This window comes from Emys orbicularis, chromosome 2 (genome assembly GCF_028017835.1).
Source record: "Emys orbicularis isolate rEmyOrb1 chromosome 2, rEmyOrb1.hap1, whole genome shotgun sequence".
In the NCBI taxonomy this organism is placed as follows: Eukaryota; Metazoa; Chordata; order Testudines; family Emydidae; genus Emys; species Emys orbicularis.
This window is the reverse complement of record NC_088684.1, coordinates 74,184,311-74,203,785: the sequence shown is the minus strand read 5'-3', so window position 1 is coordinate 74,203,785 and position 19,475 is coordinate 74,184,311. Positions and strand designations below refer to the sequence as shown.

Below are 19,475 nucleotides of genomic sequence, written 5' to 3'. Positions count from 1 at the left end.
AGAGAGTTAAGGGGGCACAGCGGTTCCACTGTCTCAGGCTGCACCCCGGGGGGATCCCGTCACACTCACCTCTCCTCCTCCCCCTAACTCTGCTTCAGATGCCTCAATCTCTGCTCCAGTCCCCTTTCCCCACCCTCAACAGCTCTGAACTACTCACCCAGTTCTGCTCCAACCCCCTTTCCCCACCCCCAGCTCTGAACTAGCCTCCCCCAGCTCTCCCTGCCCCCAACCATTGCTTGTTGTCCCCCCCCAGTTCCCTGCCCCATGCAAAGTGGCCCATGCTTTTACCTTTGTGCTCTGTCTCTGGGTGGCTGCCATGTCTTCCTTCTCTAGAGCCTTCCCTCCCCCAGCACTGCGATTCCCCCATGCATTCTGCACACATCCTTGTTGACTGTTCATGCCTGGGGTCGCCCCATCTGGATGGGTCCCTCATCCCAGCCTCCTCTCTGCCCTGTGGGGCCAGCACGCTCTACTTTCCCCCTGGCTGGTTGGGCCCCCATAATTCCAAGGACCCTGGTGCTACTGGAACAGTGCTATGTTACAAAAGTAGAGCTGACAGAATGAAATGCCGGGTTAGCAGAGAAGAAGAAAAAAATCCTGGAAAATAATGTGTCTGGCAAAAGTAGTGTCCTTATTTTCTTCTCCTCACATGCAGGTACACAGGAGCTTTATATGGCAGGATAGTTGGCCTGATTCTTGTGTCCATTTTTGGTGTTCAGACCAATGAACAAGGAGCATGGATTGATCCGGGACTCTTTGCTGCTGTTGGAGCTGCTTCTTTTTTCAGCGGTGTGTCAAGACTAACCATCTCCCTCACAGTTATCATGGTAAATGTATTAAGTTCTCCGATATTTGGCCAACTTGCAGGTTGGGGTGGCCTAAATCTTCCGCTGTCACAACTAAATGAACTCCACACTCATGACCCACAGACACAAGTTCATAAGTGGGAGGCTTGTTGGGTTAGTTGTTTTATTTTTGGTTTTCTTGGGGTGTTTTTGCAAGGATTTTCATTAGCAAAATATGTTTGGAATTGGCACTTAAATTTAGAGAGAAGAGAATCCATTTCTTGTCTCTATAGTAACAGAGGTGTCAATAATGTACCAGCAAGGGAGCAGAATCCAGGACCTCTCTTTTGATTAGTTTTAAAACATGGATTATTATATTTAAATATCTGACACCTGAAGTGAGGGGTGACTTTTGTGGGGAGGGAGGTCTTGCACAATGTGTCTTTGTAAGTGTACTCCTGAGATTCCCTCACAACGGGGTGCCCCACTTGTTTTTGTGTACCTCTAATTTGAGCAGAACACCTTTTCTTTAGAACACACTGGGACGGTTTACACTGGGGGCAAAGTTAAAGGCTAAATGGAAAAGTATTACAATTAGAGGGGTCTTAGCCTACCCTGGTTTCAATACCTGTGCCTAAGAATTGAGCAATTAGTTGTGCTGAGAATGGGAGGGACAGATGAGACTTGAGTTGGCTGAAATTCACACTAGACAAGATAAGTGATGTGGATACCACAGGTTCAGATCCTGTCAGGAAAGACTCAACCTTTCATCCTCCCAAGGTACATCAATCATGTTCCATGGATATCGGTGAGTGTGTGGGTGTGCGTGTGTTTGCGTAAGCACAAAAAACATTCAGATGGGACCTTAAACCAATATCCTGTCTGCCCTAATTGATTTGTCTTTAAAATGTCATGATTTTATGACCTTGTAAACTAGAGTTATAGAAATGGGATGAAAATTAATAGTGGAAAGTGGAAAGTCATGCATTTAGGGAGTAACAACAAGAATTTTTGCTATAAGCTGGGGATGTCTTGGAATCATTGTGGATAGTTCTCTGAAAACATCCACTGCAGTCAAAAAAGCTAGCCGAATGTTGGGAAAGGGATAGATAATAAGACAGAAAATATCATATTGCCACTATATAAACCCATGATACACCCACATCTTGAATACTGCATGCAGATCTGGTGGCCCCATCTCAAAAAAGATATATTGGAATTGGAAATGGTACAGAAAAGGGGAACAAAAATGACTAGAGACATGGAACAGCTTCCATCTGAGGAGAGATGAAAAAGGCTGGGACTTTTCAGCTTGGAAAAGAGACTTCTAAGGGAAGATATGATAGAGGTCTATAAAATCATGGCTGGTGTGGAGAAAATAAGTAAGGAAGTGTTATTTACTCCTTCTCATAACACAAGAACTGGGGGGGGGGGGGTGTCACCAAATGAAATTAATTGGCAGCAGGTTTAAAACAAACAAAAGGAAGTATTTCTTCACACAACACACAGTCAACCTGTGAAACTCTTTGTTAGAGGATGCTGTGAAGGCCAAGACTATAACAGGGTTCAAAAAAGAACTAAATAATTTCATGGAGGATAGGTCCATCAATGGCTATTAGCTGGGATGGGCAGGGATCGCGTCCCTAGCCTCTGTTTTCCAGAAGTTGGGAATGGTCAACAGGAGATGGATCACTTGATCACTGTTCCGTTCATTCCCTCTGGGGCACCTGGCATTGGCCACTGTCAGAAGACAGGATACTGGGCTAGATCCAGTATGGCTGTTCCTATGCTTTTGTGACGTATCAGTTGAAAGTGACAGAGGAGGAGAAAGACCTGGGTGTACTGGATGATCTGGATGATCACAGGATGATTATGAACCACCAATATGATGTGGCTCTGAAAAAGGTTAGCTGGGGCAGGGGGCGGGGTTACCTGGGTGGCGCAAGATGGAAGTTTCGCCTAGGGCGCAAAACTTCCTTGCACCGGCCCTGCTTCCAAGGGGAGCAGAGGGAGGCAAAAAAGGTAACTGGCTTCAAGATGGAGTTTGATAAGTTTATGGAGGGGATGGTATGATGAGATTGTAGCTGATCTGAAACTGCTAGTAGCAGATATCCCCAATGGCCAGTGATGGGACACTAGATGAGCAGGACTCTGAGTTACTACAGAGAATTCTTTCCCAGGTGTCTGGCTGGTGGATCTTTCCCACATGCTCAGGGTTCAACTGATCATCATACTTGGGATTGGAAGGAATTTTCCCCTGGGTCAAATTGGCCAAGACCCTGGGTTTTTTTCACCTTCCTCTGCAGTATGGGGCAAGGGTCACTTGCAGGTTTAAACTAGTGTAAATGGCAGATTCTCCATAACTTGAAGTCTTTAAGTCATGATTTGAGGACTTCAGTAATTCAGCCACAGGTTAGGGATCTATTACAGGAATGGGTGGGTGAGGTTCTGTGGCCTGCAATGTGCAGGAGGTCTGACTAGATTAGCATGATTATATTATAATATAGTATATAAAATAAAATGAAAAATAAAAAATGCTTAGTTCAAAAAATGTTGAAACAGGACATTTTGACATTGTCAGAATCCTTTCCCACCAATTTTCTTCTGAAAAAAATTTCTGGGGAAATCCACAGGGTTTTACAAAGCATTGTGTTTTTGATGGAACTGTGTAGTCTGACAGTTTATAGTTGAAATTTTTCCAACCAGCTCTATTTGTCACCATTAACCCAGAGGTGGTTACATGTCAGTAATGCTTTATGTATATGGTTTGTAAAGCATTTTTTGGCTCCTTCAGGATGAAAAGTGTTATGTATACATAAAATATTCTTATTTTATTATGAAATGATGAACAGATGCTATTGTTTACTGAAGCCCTCTCTATCCCATGCCCACTTCCTTCCCTTTTAAGTGTGTATGTGCTAAAGTGTTCTTCTGCTGATTATCAGATTATAGATGTTACATTTTTTTTTTTTAAGTTGGGGTATTGAAAATTCAGGGTTGATTGTGACCGGTTGTGAAATCTGGAGGAACTGGAGCTGGGATAGTTACTCCCTACACAGCTGCTTTAAGTTATCTGAAAGCTACAAGATGGCACTAGCCTAATGCCTTTGCCAGGGGCGCCTGGGTTTACATGCACTGACTCTATGAAAATCCAATTTAAATATCATTTGTATCCTGTCACTTTAGGAGCTTGTTGCCGATCTAGCACCTCAATGGGAAGACAGTTGATTGACGTCTTCCTTAGCTTGGTGCCTGAAAGGCTGTGGTTCACAGTAGGGAAGTTCAAAATTATTTCTTGCCAGAACACTTACCAGTTTTGCATGATGAAACCAGAACTGTGCTTAATACAATTCTAATAAAGAGGCAGACACTGTAAATTTTGTTCTTTACAGCCCCCCTTCCCTGACTCCTGTTTTTCTGAGTGCCAACTATGAGCATACAGAATTAGCATTGAACTGCTAAGACAACAGCTTGAATCAGTTGAAAAGGCACCAGAAAAATGATTATGGTTGCACTGCAGTGTGCTCTGAAATCCCCTAGGTGTCATGTTCTAACTCCTCTGTGCCTTGTTGTTTTGCAAAGGGAGATTGTGCTTCAATTCAAGTTCACCCAAAATAAATAGCTGTATTGCTTTAGGAAATATTAATTTTTGAGGGGGAATAAAAGGACTTGGACATGACAATGCGAAAACATAGTTATAAGGTTGTGCCCCCAAACCATAAAATGCACATATTTTCCTATATAGTCTGATAGGTTCAAAAAGAATTGGGAATGTTTGCTTTGGCTTTCCACATAGCCTTCCATTTGGAAACAGTTATGAATGTGGGGCTTGTAGTGAACAGGTTTGTAAAATGCTTTCTTTTTTCTTTTTGTGGCAGACCCCACAGGCATTTGGCCACATCTTCTTTCTTGGCTGCCTCTTTCTACCCCCGCGCACCCCCCCCCCATTGACACTTGATCCTCATCGTCTGCCCTTTGTGGCAAATGGTAGATGTGGTGATGTTTCCCTTGGAGACTACAAGAAGTGCAAGACCTCTGTCCCCACATCCTCCTGTTTCTTGAGGCTGCATAATTGTCCTGAGTTCACTTCAAGAGGATGCTCAGGGGGCAGGAGCACATTTTATTGAAATAGATTTTGTCTCGGTAACTTTTTTGTTTGTGACTAGACTTAGATACTTGGAAAGCTGTATCTGACTTGCATGGCTTCCCAGGTGTTAAAAAGGAAGGATGGGGCTCTCCTGGTGTGAGATTAGAGTTCAAATCCTGTACTCTGGGCTTGACTCCAGACAAAAATGGTCTCTCTTTAACTAGTCTAAGGGCAGGTCTTCACTACGGGGGGGGGGGGGGGTCGATTTAAGATACGCAAATTCAGCTACGCTATTCGCGTAGCTGAATTCGACGTATCGGAGCCGACTTACCCCGCTGTGAGGACGGCGGCAAAATCGACCTCCGCGGCTCCCAGTCGACGGCGCTTACTCCCACCTCCGCTGGTGGAGTAAGAGCGTCGATTCGGGGATCGATTGTCGCGTCCCGACGAGACGCGATAATTCGATCTCCGAGAGATCGATTTCTACCCGCCGATTCAGGCGGGTAGTGTAGACCTAGCCTAAGTAAAGTGCTACAAGCCCTGCTAATGTGGATGCAGTTATACTGACATAGCTTTCGCCCTAAGTGAAGGGGAATAAGTTATACTGGTATAAGGTACTATGATGCTGATATTTAAACTAGGGGTTGCACTAACTTAACTATTTTGATAGAAAATCACACCCCTGCCTGAAATAATTAAATCAGTCCAAAACTGTGTATACACCAGGCCCTTATCAGTAAGGGCTCCCTCTTCTGGTGGATACGGGGAATGGAGTTGGTGGCATTTAAATGGAGCTATACCAGGGGTGGGCAAGCTTTTTGGGCCGAGGGTCACATCTGGGTGGGGAAATTGTATGCAGGGCCGGGGCAGGGGGTTGGGGTACGGGAGGGAGTGCGGTGTGTGGGAGGGGGTGTGGTGTGCAGGAAGGGGCTCAGGGCAAGGGACTGGGGCAGAGGAGGGGTGCGGGATGTATGAGGAGGTTCAGGGCAGGGGTGCAGGAGGGGTGTAGACTCCGGGAGGGGGCTCGGCACAGGAGGAGTGCAGGGTGTAGCAGGGAGCTCAGGGCAGGGGGTTGGGGTGCAGGAGAGGTGTGGGGTGCAGGCAGGGGACTCAGGGCAGGGAGTTGGGGGCATGGGGTGCAGGAGGGGTTCGGGCTCAGGCCCGGCGCCACTTACCTAAAGTGGCTCTGGAGTGGCAGCGGCGTGCACTGGGGCCAGGGCAGGCTCCCTGCATGCCTGCCCTGTCCCCGGCTCCCGCGCCGCTCCAGGAAGTGCTGCGGTCCCTGCGGGAGGGGGTAGCGGAAGGCTCAGTGTGCACTGCCCTTGCTGTGCCTCCAGGTACCTCCCCCGAAGCTCCCATTGGCCGCGGTTCCCGGCCAATGGGAGCTGCGGCGGGCGGTGTCTGGAGGAAGGGCAACAGGGGGCAATCCCATGGGCTGGATCTAAAGCCTTGAGGGGCTGGATCCGGCCCGCGGGCCATAGTTTGCCCACCCCTGAGCTATACCCAATGCTCCATCTCTGGAGGAAGGGTCTGTTTGACACGAGGCCTTTGTAGGAAGGGTGATAAAAAGGAAAAAAAGTGGGATGTCCTTGGGGCTCAGAAGATTTCCCTCATGCTCAGGAAAGAAAGGGCAAGCATAGTTTTACATAAAGCAAAATTAAACGAAAAATATACTCAGAGGACTGGATAGGTCAGCGGCCTGGTAACAGAATACAGAGCATTTAACCTTGGGGCACCAGTCTGAATCTGACTCTAGTCCATAACGAGAAATATTCATTTAATTTTTTTTCTGTGTTCAGAATGAACAACTCCCAGACCTCAAGTTTAGAATTTGAGTCTCTTTCTCTCCTACCTTTTCACCCTCTTACTGTATCCCTGCCAGCAAAGGGTGTGGCTGCATAAGCGTGTGGCTTGGGAGTGCTAGGGGAACTCTGGTAGTGAATTAAAATTGCTAACCATCTGATGGTTGTTCAGTAGACTGTGTGACATTGTCTCAGTCCATTTACGGACACATATTCATATCGTAGAAACCACAAATGGCACTAACTGTCACTTGATGCTAGTTCAGCAGCGAATCCAAAGATTTATGGGGAATGGAGACTTACCTAGCATCTCAACCTCAAAAGTGCCCAGATGAAGACTGAGGCATGTTGGTAGGGCATTGCTTGTAGTCAACCAAAGAACATTGCAAATGAACCTCTTGTCCTATACTTTGAGAATAGTTGTATCTGGTCTACTTTTCTTTTCATGTACACTACTTCCTATTGATGTATGAGCATCTAAATGTAGAGCTGGCCTGAACTCCAAATTTCTAGTTCATGGGAAATTCGGACATTTTGAAAATTTCCATGAAGTAGAGATCCTCAGCACTTTTCTTTCTGGAAAATTTCAACCAGCCCTACCCAAATGTGGAAGGGGCACCCAAATTGTACTCTTAGCATACCTTTTTTCTCTTAATCTGTAGGTAAAGCTATTTTTAATCAGCTTCTGTTCCTTTACTCCTTCTAGTACAGTGCTTTTTCAAAAGCTTAATTTTTAGCCTAAAGTGTATAGAATATTTGAATATTACACATGCGAAATCCTGGCACTTCCAGTTCAGCTTTGGTCAGATATTGCAACCCAGCAGTCAAATCTTAGGTGATGGTAACTACACAGAGTCTATCCATTGTCTCCTTACTCCCTACCGTGCTATGGCACTCTTGCGAAATCTAGGTCATGTTGCCAATACTGGGTGAAAGCATAGTTTTTAATAGTACATGTTATATGGCATGTACTAGAAGGTACAAGTGAATGTATTGAGAAGTGTTTTCAACAGGCTTGTGGGTCCTTTGCGTGTTCACATGAGATTCTGGTAATGCATCAAATGTTGGCACCAACAGTAAATACTGTAGTGATGGATATCTTAGAAATGCCTAAACAGAGACAAGATTATAGCACAAAGCAAATGATCCACAATTCAGATCCAATTGAATGGCTGGGGATGTGTAAGTACAGCAGACTGGTTATGGAAGATGGGCTACAGCTATTCAAAGCTGAAAATATAAAGTATAAGGAATTTAAAATCAATGTGAATTTTGACAGGAAGCCAGTGGAAAGATTTAAAAATAGGAGGCATGTGCTCAGACAACCAAATGCTTATTAGGATGCAATCTGCTGGATTTTGAATGAGCTGCATCCTACGGTAGATCTGATAAAAGCTGGAGCTCCTGAAAACAAGAAAGCTTTGAAAACACTAAACTCGCAGACCAGACCTTCTAAATCCTCCTTTACTGAGTGAAGCTCTCAGTCTGGTGATACATTACAGACAGTGACATGAGGCAATATGATGAAAATAGAATCTAATAGTCAATGGCAGGGACTTTGGTTGTCTATGCCATCTGCAAAGAGACTGTCTTGGGTAAAGGGAAGCAGCAGCATCACTGTAGGCAAATCAATTCTGCACTATATGTGCAGGGTTGACATAATGGACCCCAGTTCTCCTGTTTAACAGGTGAAAATTTAGCAAGTGAAAATGGCTAGTTTGTGCAATAAAATCATGGAACTTACTGCACTCAGATTAAGCTTGGACTGTAAACATCAGAGTGTACTTTCTAGCTTGATGAGATTCAAGAAAAATGCCACTATAGATGTGCCTTGTATCAGGCTGTGAGTAGCTGGATTGTGTATTCTCCACTTCAGCCTCCTCCTCTGGGATACATAAGAGCCACAAATTAGATTGCCAGCAGCTGTGGTTTGTTTTCAATCTCCCCAGTTTTACCTTCTGGCATTTCTGTGAATTTTCTCTGCTAGCTTGTGTGTCACTTATTCTGTGCTCTTTCTGAAGGATTTTGTTCCATGTCATTCACTTCATCCATTACTTGTGTTGATTTTGTTTCAAGTTGTTGAAATGCCCAGTAGTCCATATAATGTTTTAAAACTCATAAATATTCTGTCCTCTGACGAGAAGGAGTGGTAAGCAAGCAACTTTGTTTTCCTGGGGAGTTCAGTGTCCCTATCAGAACTCAAATGGTTTCTCCACACTGTCAGTTGCACCAGCTGTTACACTCTGTCTACTGTATTATGTTTTATATTGTGCTAATAATCACGGTATCTGCCTCTTTAATATGCTCTTTCACGTCCCCTCTTTGAGACTCTAATTTATAGGCAGCATCTATTTTGGCAGAGGGAGGAGAGAGTGCACAGGTAGCAGAACTGTAGCCTAGATGATCTATATTCTCAATCTCATAGTTTTCTGCCTAGATGTTCCCCCTTATTTTGTGGTTTTTTGAGAACTTTCTCACTTGTGAGGGAGGTGGGACCTATAAAGGGGGCTGGGTGTTACTTGGGAGAGTGATGGGAGAGGGGTTCTTCCCCTCCCCCCCAAGTTGAATGACTAGGAAGGAGTTGGGGGTGAAGAGTGTGAGGTATGCATATGTGGGGGAGAGACTCATTCATCTGCTCTTCCTTCCAAACTACCTGTTCCCTAGCTCCAGTGATTTATTGTAAGGGGGGGGGGGTTAGTAGTAATTAATCCTATTCTTCCCATATCCTCCTTTTTAATCAAGGTATCTCTTGACTTTAAAACATCCACTAATTCCCCACTGCAGGTGTTTCTCCTTGGCACCATAGTTTTCTCTATTTTGCATTATTCTTTGTTAAATATATTCTCAAGTGCCCCCAAACTGAATTGGTCCAGAGTTCAGGTTGCCCATTGATATCTCATGCCCTTCCAGAGTGTGGGGGTGGCTGACCTTGAGCTTTTGAGGATCAGGTGGTAAGGAGTTAGAGTAATGGGGTGTAGACCTCTGACGAGCAGGAGATATGGGATTGGGGTGCCTGCCCTCCCCCACAGTGGGGCCTTAACATTCCCTCCTGGAGCTGGCAATAGCCAGTGGGAATGGTTTAGTGAGGATGGTGCAAAGATTAAGAAACTACCAAAGTGGGTGCGGATTCTCTGTCTCTTCAAGTCTTCAGTTCCAGACTGGATGCCTTTCTGGAAGATATGTGTAAGTCAAACACAAGTTATTAGGCTCAGTACAGGGGTAACTGGCTGTTATAGAGAAGATCAGCCTAGATGATCTAATGGTCCCCTGTGGCCTTAAAACCTATAAATCTTGTTTTCAGAACACTGTCCCAAAATGAGGAGTGTTGGCCTGCTAGTGAGACAGGATGGGATTCCCTTCAGAGGTCGTCATTCCTTTAAAAAGCAATAAGGTTCATGGTTAACAGGTGTTGCCTGATCACAAACACTTCCTTCAGGAGATGAGTGTTCTGCTTTTGTTGCACCAGCAGTCCTTGCTGGCCCACTGAGCAAGTGCCTAGGCTGAGAATTGACCCATGGTCTCCTGTATGGTGAGAGCAGCACAACAATTACACACTGTTTTAAAAGAAATGAGTTTTATGTTTCTGATAGACCTAAACAGGATTGAAGTTAAATACAGCAAATAAAGTGACTGCAAAAATGGCATGGCAGAATTCCATGTTTATAGAGTCAAATGGGTTAGGGTGGGTTGAACATTTTATATCAAAACTATTTTCTGACAGAAAATTGTTTTTTTGACTAAACAGATTATTTCGCAAGAAGTGTCTGTTTTCCATGGAAAATTCTGACTATTCCTCAAGAAACTGAAGAGCTCATTTTACTTTATTGACTGGGCTCCCCAGCCAGATGACATCTCCCATGATACTTCCTCTGTGCTATATCACAGAAATCTCTAGCCATGAATAGTAAGGGAGAAGACTGGTCCATCATGGGACATGTAGTCTGGCCAGGGAGCTCAATCCGCAGAAGAAAATGGGAGCATAGGAGGCTCTGAGATGATAATTTCCATGAGGGATTGCGACAGCATTTCCACATCAAAATTTTTGGTTTTTGATTTTTTGACAAAAAATGAAAATTTTCTGCAGGGAAAACAGCGGATTTGTTGACCAGCTCTAACACTGGTACCATAAAAAATTGTATAGTTTAGATAGGTGGGGGTTTTCCCTATCTTCTGGCCCTGAAAACTCAACCTGTGATCCAAAAGTCAAACTGGGCTCTTACTGGCTCATGCATAATCACCAGTAGAGAAACGTCTCTACAGCTAGAATAGAATTTAGTTAAAAATTGTGTAGATATTTCAAGCCAGAAGAAAATCCAGGTTTGTGTTTTTGATAGTGGTACACACTTGGCTACCTGAAATAAAATGCAGTAACGTTTCTTTTTGTTAGTTAAATAAGTAGACATGATTCTGAATTAGAAATAGACCAAAATCAAAACTCAAGATTCAAAAATCCTTGTTCTGTGGGAAAGTTCAGACCTGGAGCTGGTTTTTGCCACTCAGATTCATCTCTGCTGTAAGTACAGAACTGTAGTGTAAGAAGATATCATTGTATAGTCACTTTTCTGACCATGGCTTACAGTAGATTTAAAGGTTATTTATCAAATGATCTAATATATTCCACTGTATAATTATACATTTGGGACATGTAGTATGAAAATTCATGAGAATTTACTGTGCAGAAGTTATTTTTAATTCATATCTTCTGTGTTTTTAATTTCTTTCAAATTACAAAAAGCAGTTGGATTCTGCTACAAACTAAATCCTTGCCAAAAGTAATTTGTTTCCAAATTAAATCCATTTGAAGCTACACGGTCATTAAAAAGTATCTGAAACCATTAAGCTATATTTTATTTTTAATTTATGTAACTCTAGAATACAGACGACAATTTTTCAAAATTTTGAGAAAATGAATTATTTCTGGGACAAAGTCTGGTACAGCAAGTTTCTTTCAGCATGGAGTATTTATCATCATCAGAATTAAAAAGCCCTGGGGTTTATAATACATATACTGGCACACTCTGCAGTATTGCAAATGGCCAGGGTTCAGTATGCTGAACTCTAGAGCTAGTCAAAATATTTTCAACTAAAAGTATTTTTATAAAAAATGGCGTTTGGTCAAAAATGAAGTTTTTTTTGGTTTGTTTCTGTTTTCTACAAAATTGTTCATGTTTTCACTGGTTTTTTTGGACTACCAAAAAGAAAATGCTTTGTTTGTCTCAAACTCCAATATTTTTGACAAAAAGGAAAAAATGTTTAATTTTCATTGAAATTTATCCTGAGGGGATGGGGAATCACAATGTTGTGACTAGTTCTACTGAGTTTCCCTCTCTGGCCTTGCTGCTCTGCCTCCGAGACAGGGGTAACTTAACAGATGCACAGCAGTGCTCTTGTGAATGCAGGGTTGAGTTCTCTTGTATTTGCTGTCCTGCTCAACACTCTTTTGTACTTACACTTGTAACCTTGTACAAATGATGTGCAGAATCAAGACCTGCTCTGGGTTCAGTTACATGGTCATGAAGATCCTATGCCTTGCTTACACTAGCATTTCCAATGGCAGTAGTGTGACCATAAGAAATGTCCCCAAATGTGCCAGTGGAAGTACAGTCCAAGAAGTGGTCAGTCCAGGTCAGAGCATATTAGTGAAGAAACTTGCATTGCTGTGATCAGTGTTGCAACCACGGGAGCATCTTTCCTCCTTTCCTGTCCGTTAGTTACCTTCTACAAACATTAATTTTTACTAATGCTTGGGAGGATGAATGGCACTGGGCAGTGATTTGGGAAACTCTGGTTGAATTCCTGACTACCACGTGGACTTCCCAAGATCACACAAGTCTAGCCAGTGCTGTAAAATTGAGAAAATAGTACTTCCTTATCTCACAGGAGTGCTGTGAGGATAACCTCCATTAATGAGAGTGAGCTGTTCAGATACTAGGGTGATAAGGGCCATGTAAGTAACTAGGTAGATTTTTTTCTTTTTTAAAAAAAGACGTGGGTGGGAAAAGAGCCCCATCCCATACATTGATATATAGCAGCATCCCTTATGGAAAAACATAAGCGAACATTATAAATGAGCGTTAGAAGATGCTATCAACAAAAATGTCTTTTAAAACATTTATTTGGTGGTCAGGCTTGTTGAAAGAGCTGTATTGCCTTTCTGTCCTTCCAGCCCAGTTTTAATCTCATAACAGCCTCCTCAAAAATGTTTTATATTAAAATGGCAGGCAGTACAATATAAACAGCTTCTAGATGCAGCTCTTTCTGCCAAATGTAACACTAAAAAAGCCCCAAAACAAAAGAGAAAGAGAAGAGTGCATTTACTCGCAAGGCTTATCTTTCCCTTCCTTCTCCTTGCCTAGGAATACTGCACCCAATTCTGAGGGGACACAGACAATGAGAGAGAGAGAGGGCTGTAAAAGGCTTTCCTCACTGTTCTGATGGCAACACAGATTTGTGTGTGTGTGTGTGTGTGTGTGTGTGTGTGTGTGTGTGTGTGTGTGTGAGAGAGAGAGAGAGAGAGAAAACAACCACCACAACACCACACACCTCAAGACAATGAAATTGTCTTAAAGGGAAATCAAACTGACTGAACAAGTGCATTTCAGCTGAAGAAACTTGCATCGGCAATCTTCAGAGAGCAGTAGGAAAGACACTCCTGCCATTAAGAAAGAACTGTTTTGGTATAAATAAATATTAGATGACCTGGAAAATAGGTCACGTAGAAATAATATGAGGCTGCTGGAACTACCTGAGGGCTCAGACACAGGCACTGTAGAGGATTTTCTGCAGGATTTGCTAGTTAAATCTCTGGAGCATGAAGCATTTCCTGCACCACTAGTCATTGACAAGGCACATACTACAGGGACCTCACCCAGAGGCTGCTTTTTGGCTAGCAAGAGCAGACATGCATCCACTCCTAAGACAAGATCAAATTTTGTTCTCAGCTATGCCCATGTAAATATAGAGATACTTTTTTGACTTTAATGGAGTTACTCCAAATTTACAGTGGTGTAACTCAAGGCCAGATTTGGCTCATAGTCAGGGTCCTTCAAGCAGCCAAATATTTTGGCAAAACCACCACCAAGGGCTCTACACTGTTGTTTTCCCTACTAGTTTTGGTTGGAAGGTTTTAAAAAAGTGCAAGTCTTTTGAAGAAGCAAGGGCAAGCTTAGTGAAAGAAATCTCGACAACACCATATTTTTCCTACAAAGCTGAGAATGGATTTTTGAAGGGAAGCATCTTCTCTTTGCTGACCCAGAGGAAGTGCTTAATTAACTGGAAACTCACCCAGCACGTTCTTCTCAGGGCTAGAATGTCTAGTGAACCAGCCAGTCTCACTAAAATACTTTAGGGCTCAATTAACACTTTACCCCAACACCTTAGATGCTTCACAAAAGTTGTGTTGACCGGGTCTGGTTTCCTGTCACTCAGTTGTCTGATTTTTCAACTATGGGAAATTAAACTATACTAAGCTGCTTAGACCTATTTTCTAAAAATGTCTTGGCCTTCAGACATTCATGGTAGGACAATTGTTTCGTTCTGCCTTCTCTTTGCTGTCAGGAGGAGCTACTATAGTTCATCTTATTCCAAAAAGCAGCACCAGAGCCTCATAGATTATGAAGTCTAGCATCTTTTATAAAGAAAGGGTGACACATGCTAGTGTTTATGCCCCAAATTTATGCTCTAGAATTATTTGAGGGAAGTTCTACAGCCTGTATTATACAGGAGGCCAGCCTAGATGATCACAATGGTCCCTTCTGGCTTTGGAATCTCTAAATCTATAAATGGAATGAACTCCAGTTTTATTCAAATTATCCACACTTCAGAATTGCAATTACTGATCTTTATACTTCAGGATAATCACAAAACCTCAAATATATTAATTATATACAGACCTGGATTGCTGCCCCTTTTCTACCCGAGAAGCTAGTCAAAGTTTAGGGGCCTGAGGATGTTCCAGTTGGGAGTAGAAAACGGTGATAGTCAAAGGTATTTCTTTGATACAGTTGGTTTTTTTTAACCAAGAATGTACAAAGTCCTGTTTCTCTGAACTCAGAAAGAATCAAATAGCAGGACACAGCTTCTTTTGCTCACAGCGCCACGAACACTCGTCAGCCAACACCAGACCCAAAAGCACACTTGCTAGCTTTTTCTAGGATCACACTGTGCTCACAGGCTGTTGCTTGACCTTATTCCTTCTCCTAGTCTCTCTGTTTACATCAGCTCCCCCTCCCCGATACTCAGCAAAAAGCCCTCCCCTCACAGTCCAAAACTCCTGGGCAGGATCTATTAGGCCTTGTTTTAGATGTGGGCTGTTAACTGTCTCACAACTACTGTATTTTAAGTGAAGGGTACATTCACACATCAGTTTGAACAAGGTTTTAAGTCAGCCCATAACAAGGTTTAATCCAGCTCATGACAGGGGCATTTGAAAGATTCTGGTTTCAGTACTGCTTAAATTGGGCAGAGATCCACTCCTTACTCCTTCCTATAAGCAAGTAATCCCTGTGAACAATGATTTTAAGATTTTTAGCTCAATTGCAAGGTAGGAGAGTTGAAGGGTGTTTACCTGGGTTAATATACAAAGCCCAATCTGGGTTTATGTAGTACAGGGGTTCTCAAACTTCAATGCACCGCGACCCCCTTCTGACAACAAAAATTACTTCATGACCCGAGGATGGGTGGAGGGTGAGGGCAAAGCCTGAGCCCCACCGCTCCGGGCAGGGGGGCCAAAGCTGAAGCTCAAGTCAGGGGACCTGCAACCTGAACTGAAGCCCTCGGGCTTTGGCTTCGGTCCTGTGGAGTGGGGCTCGGGCTTCAGCCCTGGGCCTCAGCAAGTCTAAGCCAACCCTGGCGACCCCATTCAAAGAGGGTTGGGACTTTGGGGTCCCGACCCACAGTTTGAGAACCATCTTCCATCCAAAGATCTCTCAGCACTTTTCTGAGTCTCTGAAAGGAATCGCACATGATGCTTCTCTTTTTCAGATGTTATTCTGCCATAATCTATTTAAAGTTCTCTTTCCAAAGCTCGTCTACTTGTTATGTTTTACTTTTACTTGAGATTCAAGAGCATTAGTTTTTAATGAGCAATTCACCCAATAAATAAATAAATAAATAAATAAATAAAATGCTGATTATTGTCCCTTTTTGGTGGGCTTCAGACAAGTGCAAATCTTTAGGCTCACATGCGGAGAATCAGACTAGACCTCCCTGAAATTTTTTTCTATCAAAGCAAATGAAAAGTTAGTATAGAAAAGTGTATTTATAGTTCACAGAAGTTGGGTACATCGATGTCATTAAAATGAGTGTATTACCTAAAGTCCTTTCTATGCTCCAGAGCCTTCCTGTACATAAACTGTGGGAGACAATATTTCAGAAGATACAGAAGACACCTTTGTCAGTTGGTTCATTTTGGAATAAGATTGCTATAGTAAGGCTAGCGCCATTCTTCTTTTAGAGAAATGAGCTTTGTCAGACCCCTGTTTTTAGATATTTGGGCTACACATTTGTGGGTCCTGGAGATTACTTGTCTCTAGGATGCTAGAGACTCCTCACTCCTCTCCACGGCCCAGGAATTGCTGAGGACCTGCGAGCTCTGAATAGAAGAATCTTCCTAATTGTGCAATTCTCATAGCATTTGTAATTTGGCATGAAGTCCTTACAAACTGTAAATCTACTCAGGGTGTGTTGCCTTTGTGGAGTCTGATGCACAATTCCCATATGCAAGATGCTGTAAGAAGTCATCTTTTTCAGCAGTGTGAGGAGCTGGAAATCATAACTTTTCAGGACCAGTGTGACAATAGAGTCTTTTGAGAGGATTTATTATTCTTGCTTACTATATCTCAGCATCCCATTTCTACAGCTACCTCCAGCAGAGATGATTTATTAAGGAAGTGACTAACTTTACAGTTCTTAATTAATCTGTTTTTCATCAGTTTATGCTTACTGAACCACTTAGAGAGTGAATTTTTTTTATCAGTGTTTAAGAATAAAGTAATAAACATATATGTCTGGATGGGAGAGACATACTCATTTACAGACTAATCTGAAGATGAATGGTGACAGAAAAGAATTCCTGTTAATGGACATGGTCTTAGACAGGATAGTTTTCTTTAAAGATGAACTGTCCTGAACAGATATCTGTTCTCCAAATGTTGAAGACAATTACACAGAGAAACTAGGAAACCTGCTTAGGGGGGGAAATGCACAGAGGGTGTCCCTACCCTGAGAAGGCCTTCCTCATGGCCTGATCCCAAATTAAAATGGGGGGAGTTTGACAATCCACCCAATAGTCAGAAGTGTTGTAGGTATATTATTATTTGGGAGAGAAGATGGCTCAAGTGCTTTGCACAAAATTATGAAGAACAACCTGATCATATCCTATATATAGATCAATAAGTTTGTTTACTGGAAACTTTTGATGCAAATCTCTGTACCCCATGAGCTGGTACTGACACTGGCAAATACCTTTAGACTGGGGTGGCATAGGTACAACCATTACTGCTTTAAAACCCTTATCCTAAAGGGTGTGTGTAGGGGCCTGTGTGTGTGTGTGTGTGTGTGTGTGTGTGCGTATGTATGTGTGTATGTATGTATGTATGTATGTGTGTATATATATATATATATATATATATATATATATATGTATATATATATGTATATGTATATATGTATATATATATGTATATGTATATATGTATATATGTATATGTATATGTATATATGTATATATGTATATATGTATATGTATATATGTATATATGTATATATGTATATGTATATATGTATATATATAATAATGTGTGTGTGTGTGTATACATAAATAAAATTATACACCTCTAGCCCGACATAACACGAATTCGGATATAACGCGGTAAAGCAGTGCTCCGGGGGGGCAGGGCTGCGCACTCCGGCGGATCAAAGCAATTTCACCTATACCGCGGTAAGATTTTTTTTGGCTCCCGAGGACAGCATTATATCGGGGTAGAGGTATTAAGTGGTCATATCACAGTCTTGTTGGCATTTCCTCCTGGAAAATGAGAGAAATGATCAAAAGGTTTCTGTTGACTACAGAGAACTGAAACAGCTGCTGAAGCTATAAGTGTTTTTTTGGCTGCATTCAGCTCATGGCAGCATACGCTTAAAGTGGAACAGCTCTGCTTCCACTTGTAAGAAAAGAGATGCTTTCCTTGGGAAGCGTTTTCATCTCCTTTTCTGTAAAATTTTGTAGAGTGATGGTCTCTAAGGGCATGCCAAGTGCCAGTGTTGCTGCCCAGTGCCAGTCTTTACATGGAAACCATGGGATTTAAAGACCTAGCAGGACTAGAATGCCCATTGTTTAATTCTCCCCTTAAGCGCTAAATTGTCTTATGCTTGTGAGAGGCTGTTTGTTCAGTATCTTCCCAAATTCTAAACCTCCAGGCAGGTGAATATTATATTTGTAAAGAATAATGGTGAATTCTTACAAAGGATTCCTGCCTACCATGGACAATGTTCTGTAAATCTGGGGAGGGAGGGAGTAATTTCTGTCCCTTCCTTGATTTCTGCTCAATGAGGAAGGCAGCTTGTATGTTTGAAAGAACAGTCATATGTATTGCAGTCACTTGCATCTTTCCTGTTCATGAATGTAATCATGAACTGTGCCTTTTCTGCATTTGTAATGATAAGTGTAAATATGAAATGACTATTCACTAGAAGGTGGTGATTCATTCCCTGTGACTGGGTGCGTATTACTTTTTCATGAATGGAAATAAAAAATCTTTGGGGGAAGTGTTTTCTGTATCAGCAACCTTGAGTGGAATGAAGTTCTGTTGTGACTGTATTCACAGAGGTAAAATAAAACCTAGCAACATGTTAACTATAGTTTGTTTGAAAACTGGGAGAGTTTTTTAAAAGCCTGTTTTAAGTAAACTGCATTTTTTAAAATTTCCTGAGCATCTGTCCTTCTCGCTTTGATGTGTCATGCCTGGTGATGCTGTTAATAAAATACATAATTATGTGTTATGTAATAAAACCGAACTAACATGAATGTCACTAATGGATTATAATGACGTGGAGGCCTGGGAAACTCAGGGCCATGAAGCTTGCTGAAAAGTGACATGGGTAACAAAAGGAGATATTGTTTTGAAACATTTTGCTAGTAAACTAATTACATAGCAAAAGCAAGGTGAAACTTACGAGCTTGCTGATCTATGAAGTGCCAGCTCAGAGTGCTTCCATACTCTATCTGGCTTTGGGCAAAGAATTTTTTGGCATGGCCTGTTGCACCCATGAGACCAAAAGGAAAAAAGTTTGGCTATATATTAAAAATATGTGCGCCCACTTTGAATATATATGTATATAAAACTAAATTACATCTTGGAGAACTGCCCCTAAAATGCTGGTTGGAAAGAATATGTAAGTGTTTTTGTTTGCTCTTATCTTTCCTTTGCTTACATGTCTTTATCTTGTTCCATCTCCCACTTGCTTTTCTGTCTCTCTCCACACGCCACATCTGTTCTGTTCCCCTCCATGCTCCATGTCTCCTTCTATACTGTAATTAGCCTGAAGATTCTTCTGTCACAGTGTGGGCAGGCCTAATGATCCTCCAGCCTGGGCCAAAGTTCCTTTTGGTGCAGGGCCAGGGCTGGGCTGAGTTGCTGCTGTTGTGCACTTTTAAGGCTCTATACTTTGAACCTCTCTGCAGCAGGGGGCAGATGACACTTCTCTGAGCTGAGGATGCTAATAAAGCATTGTTAGGAGTGATGTATGTTAAATATTGGATCACTTGAATCCATCAGAGGTTTTACAAATCAAGTTCTTTGC

At 42.3% G+C, this 19,475-nt stretch overlaps 1 protein-coding gene across 1 annotated transcript in view; it reads left to right on the top strand.

The window, feature by feature from the left end:
• Positions 1-19,475, top strand: part of LOC135875242 (chloride channel protein C-like) — a 98,813-nt gene that overhangs the window by 35,355 nt on the left and 43,983 nt on the right. Inside the window, exon 11 of the mRNA XM_065400244.1 lies at positions 656-827. Coding sequence (XP_065256316.1) covers positions 656-827 — 172 coding nt within the window. The remainder of the gene's footprint in view (positions 1-655; positions 828-19,475) is intronic.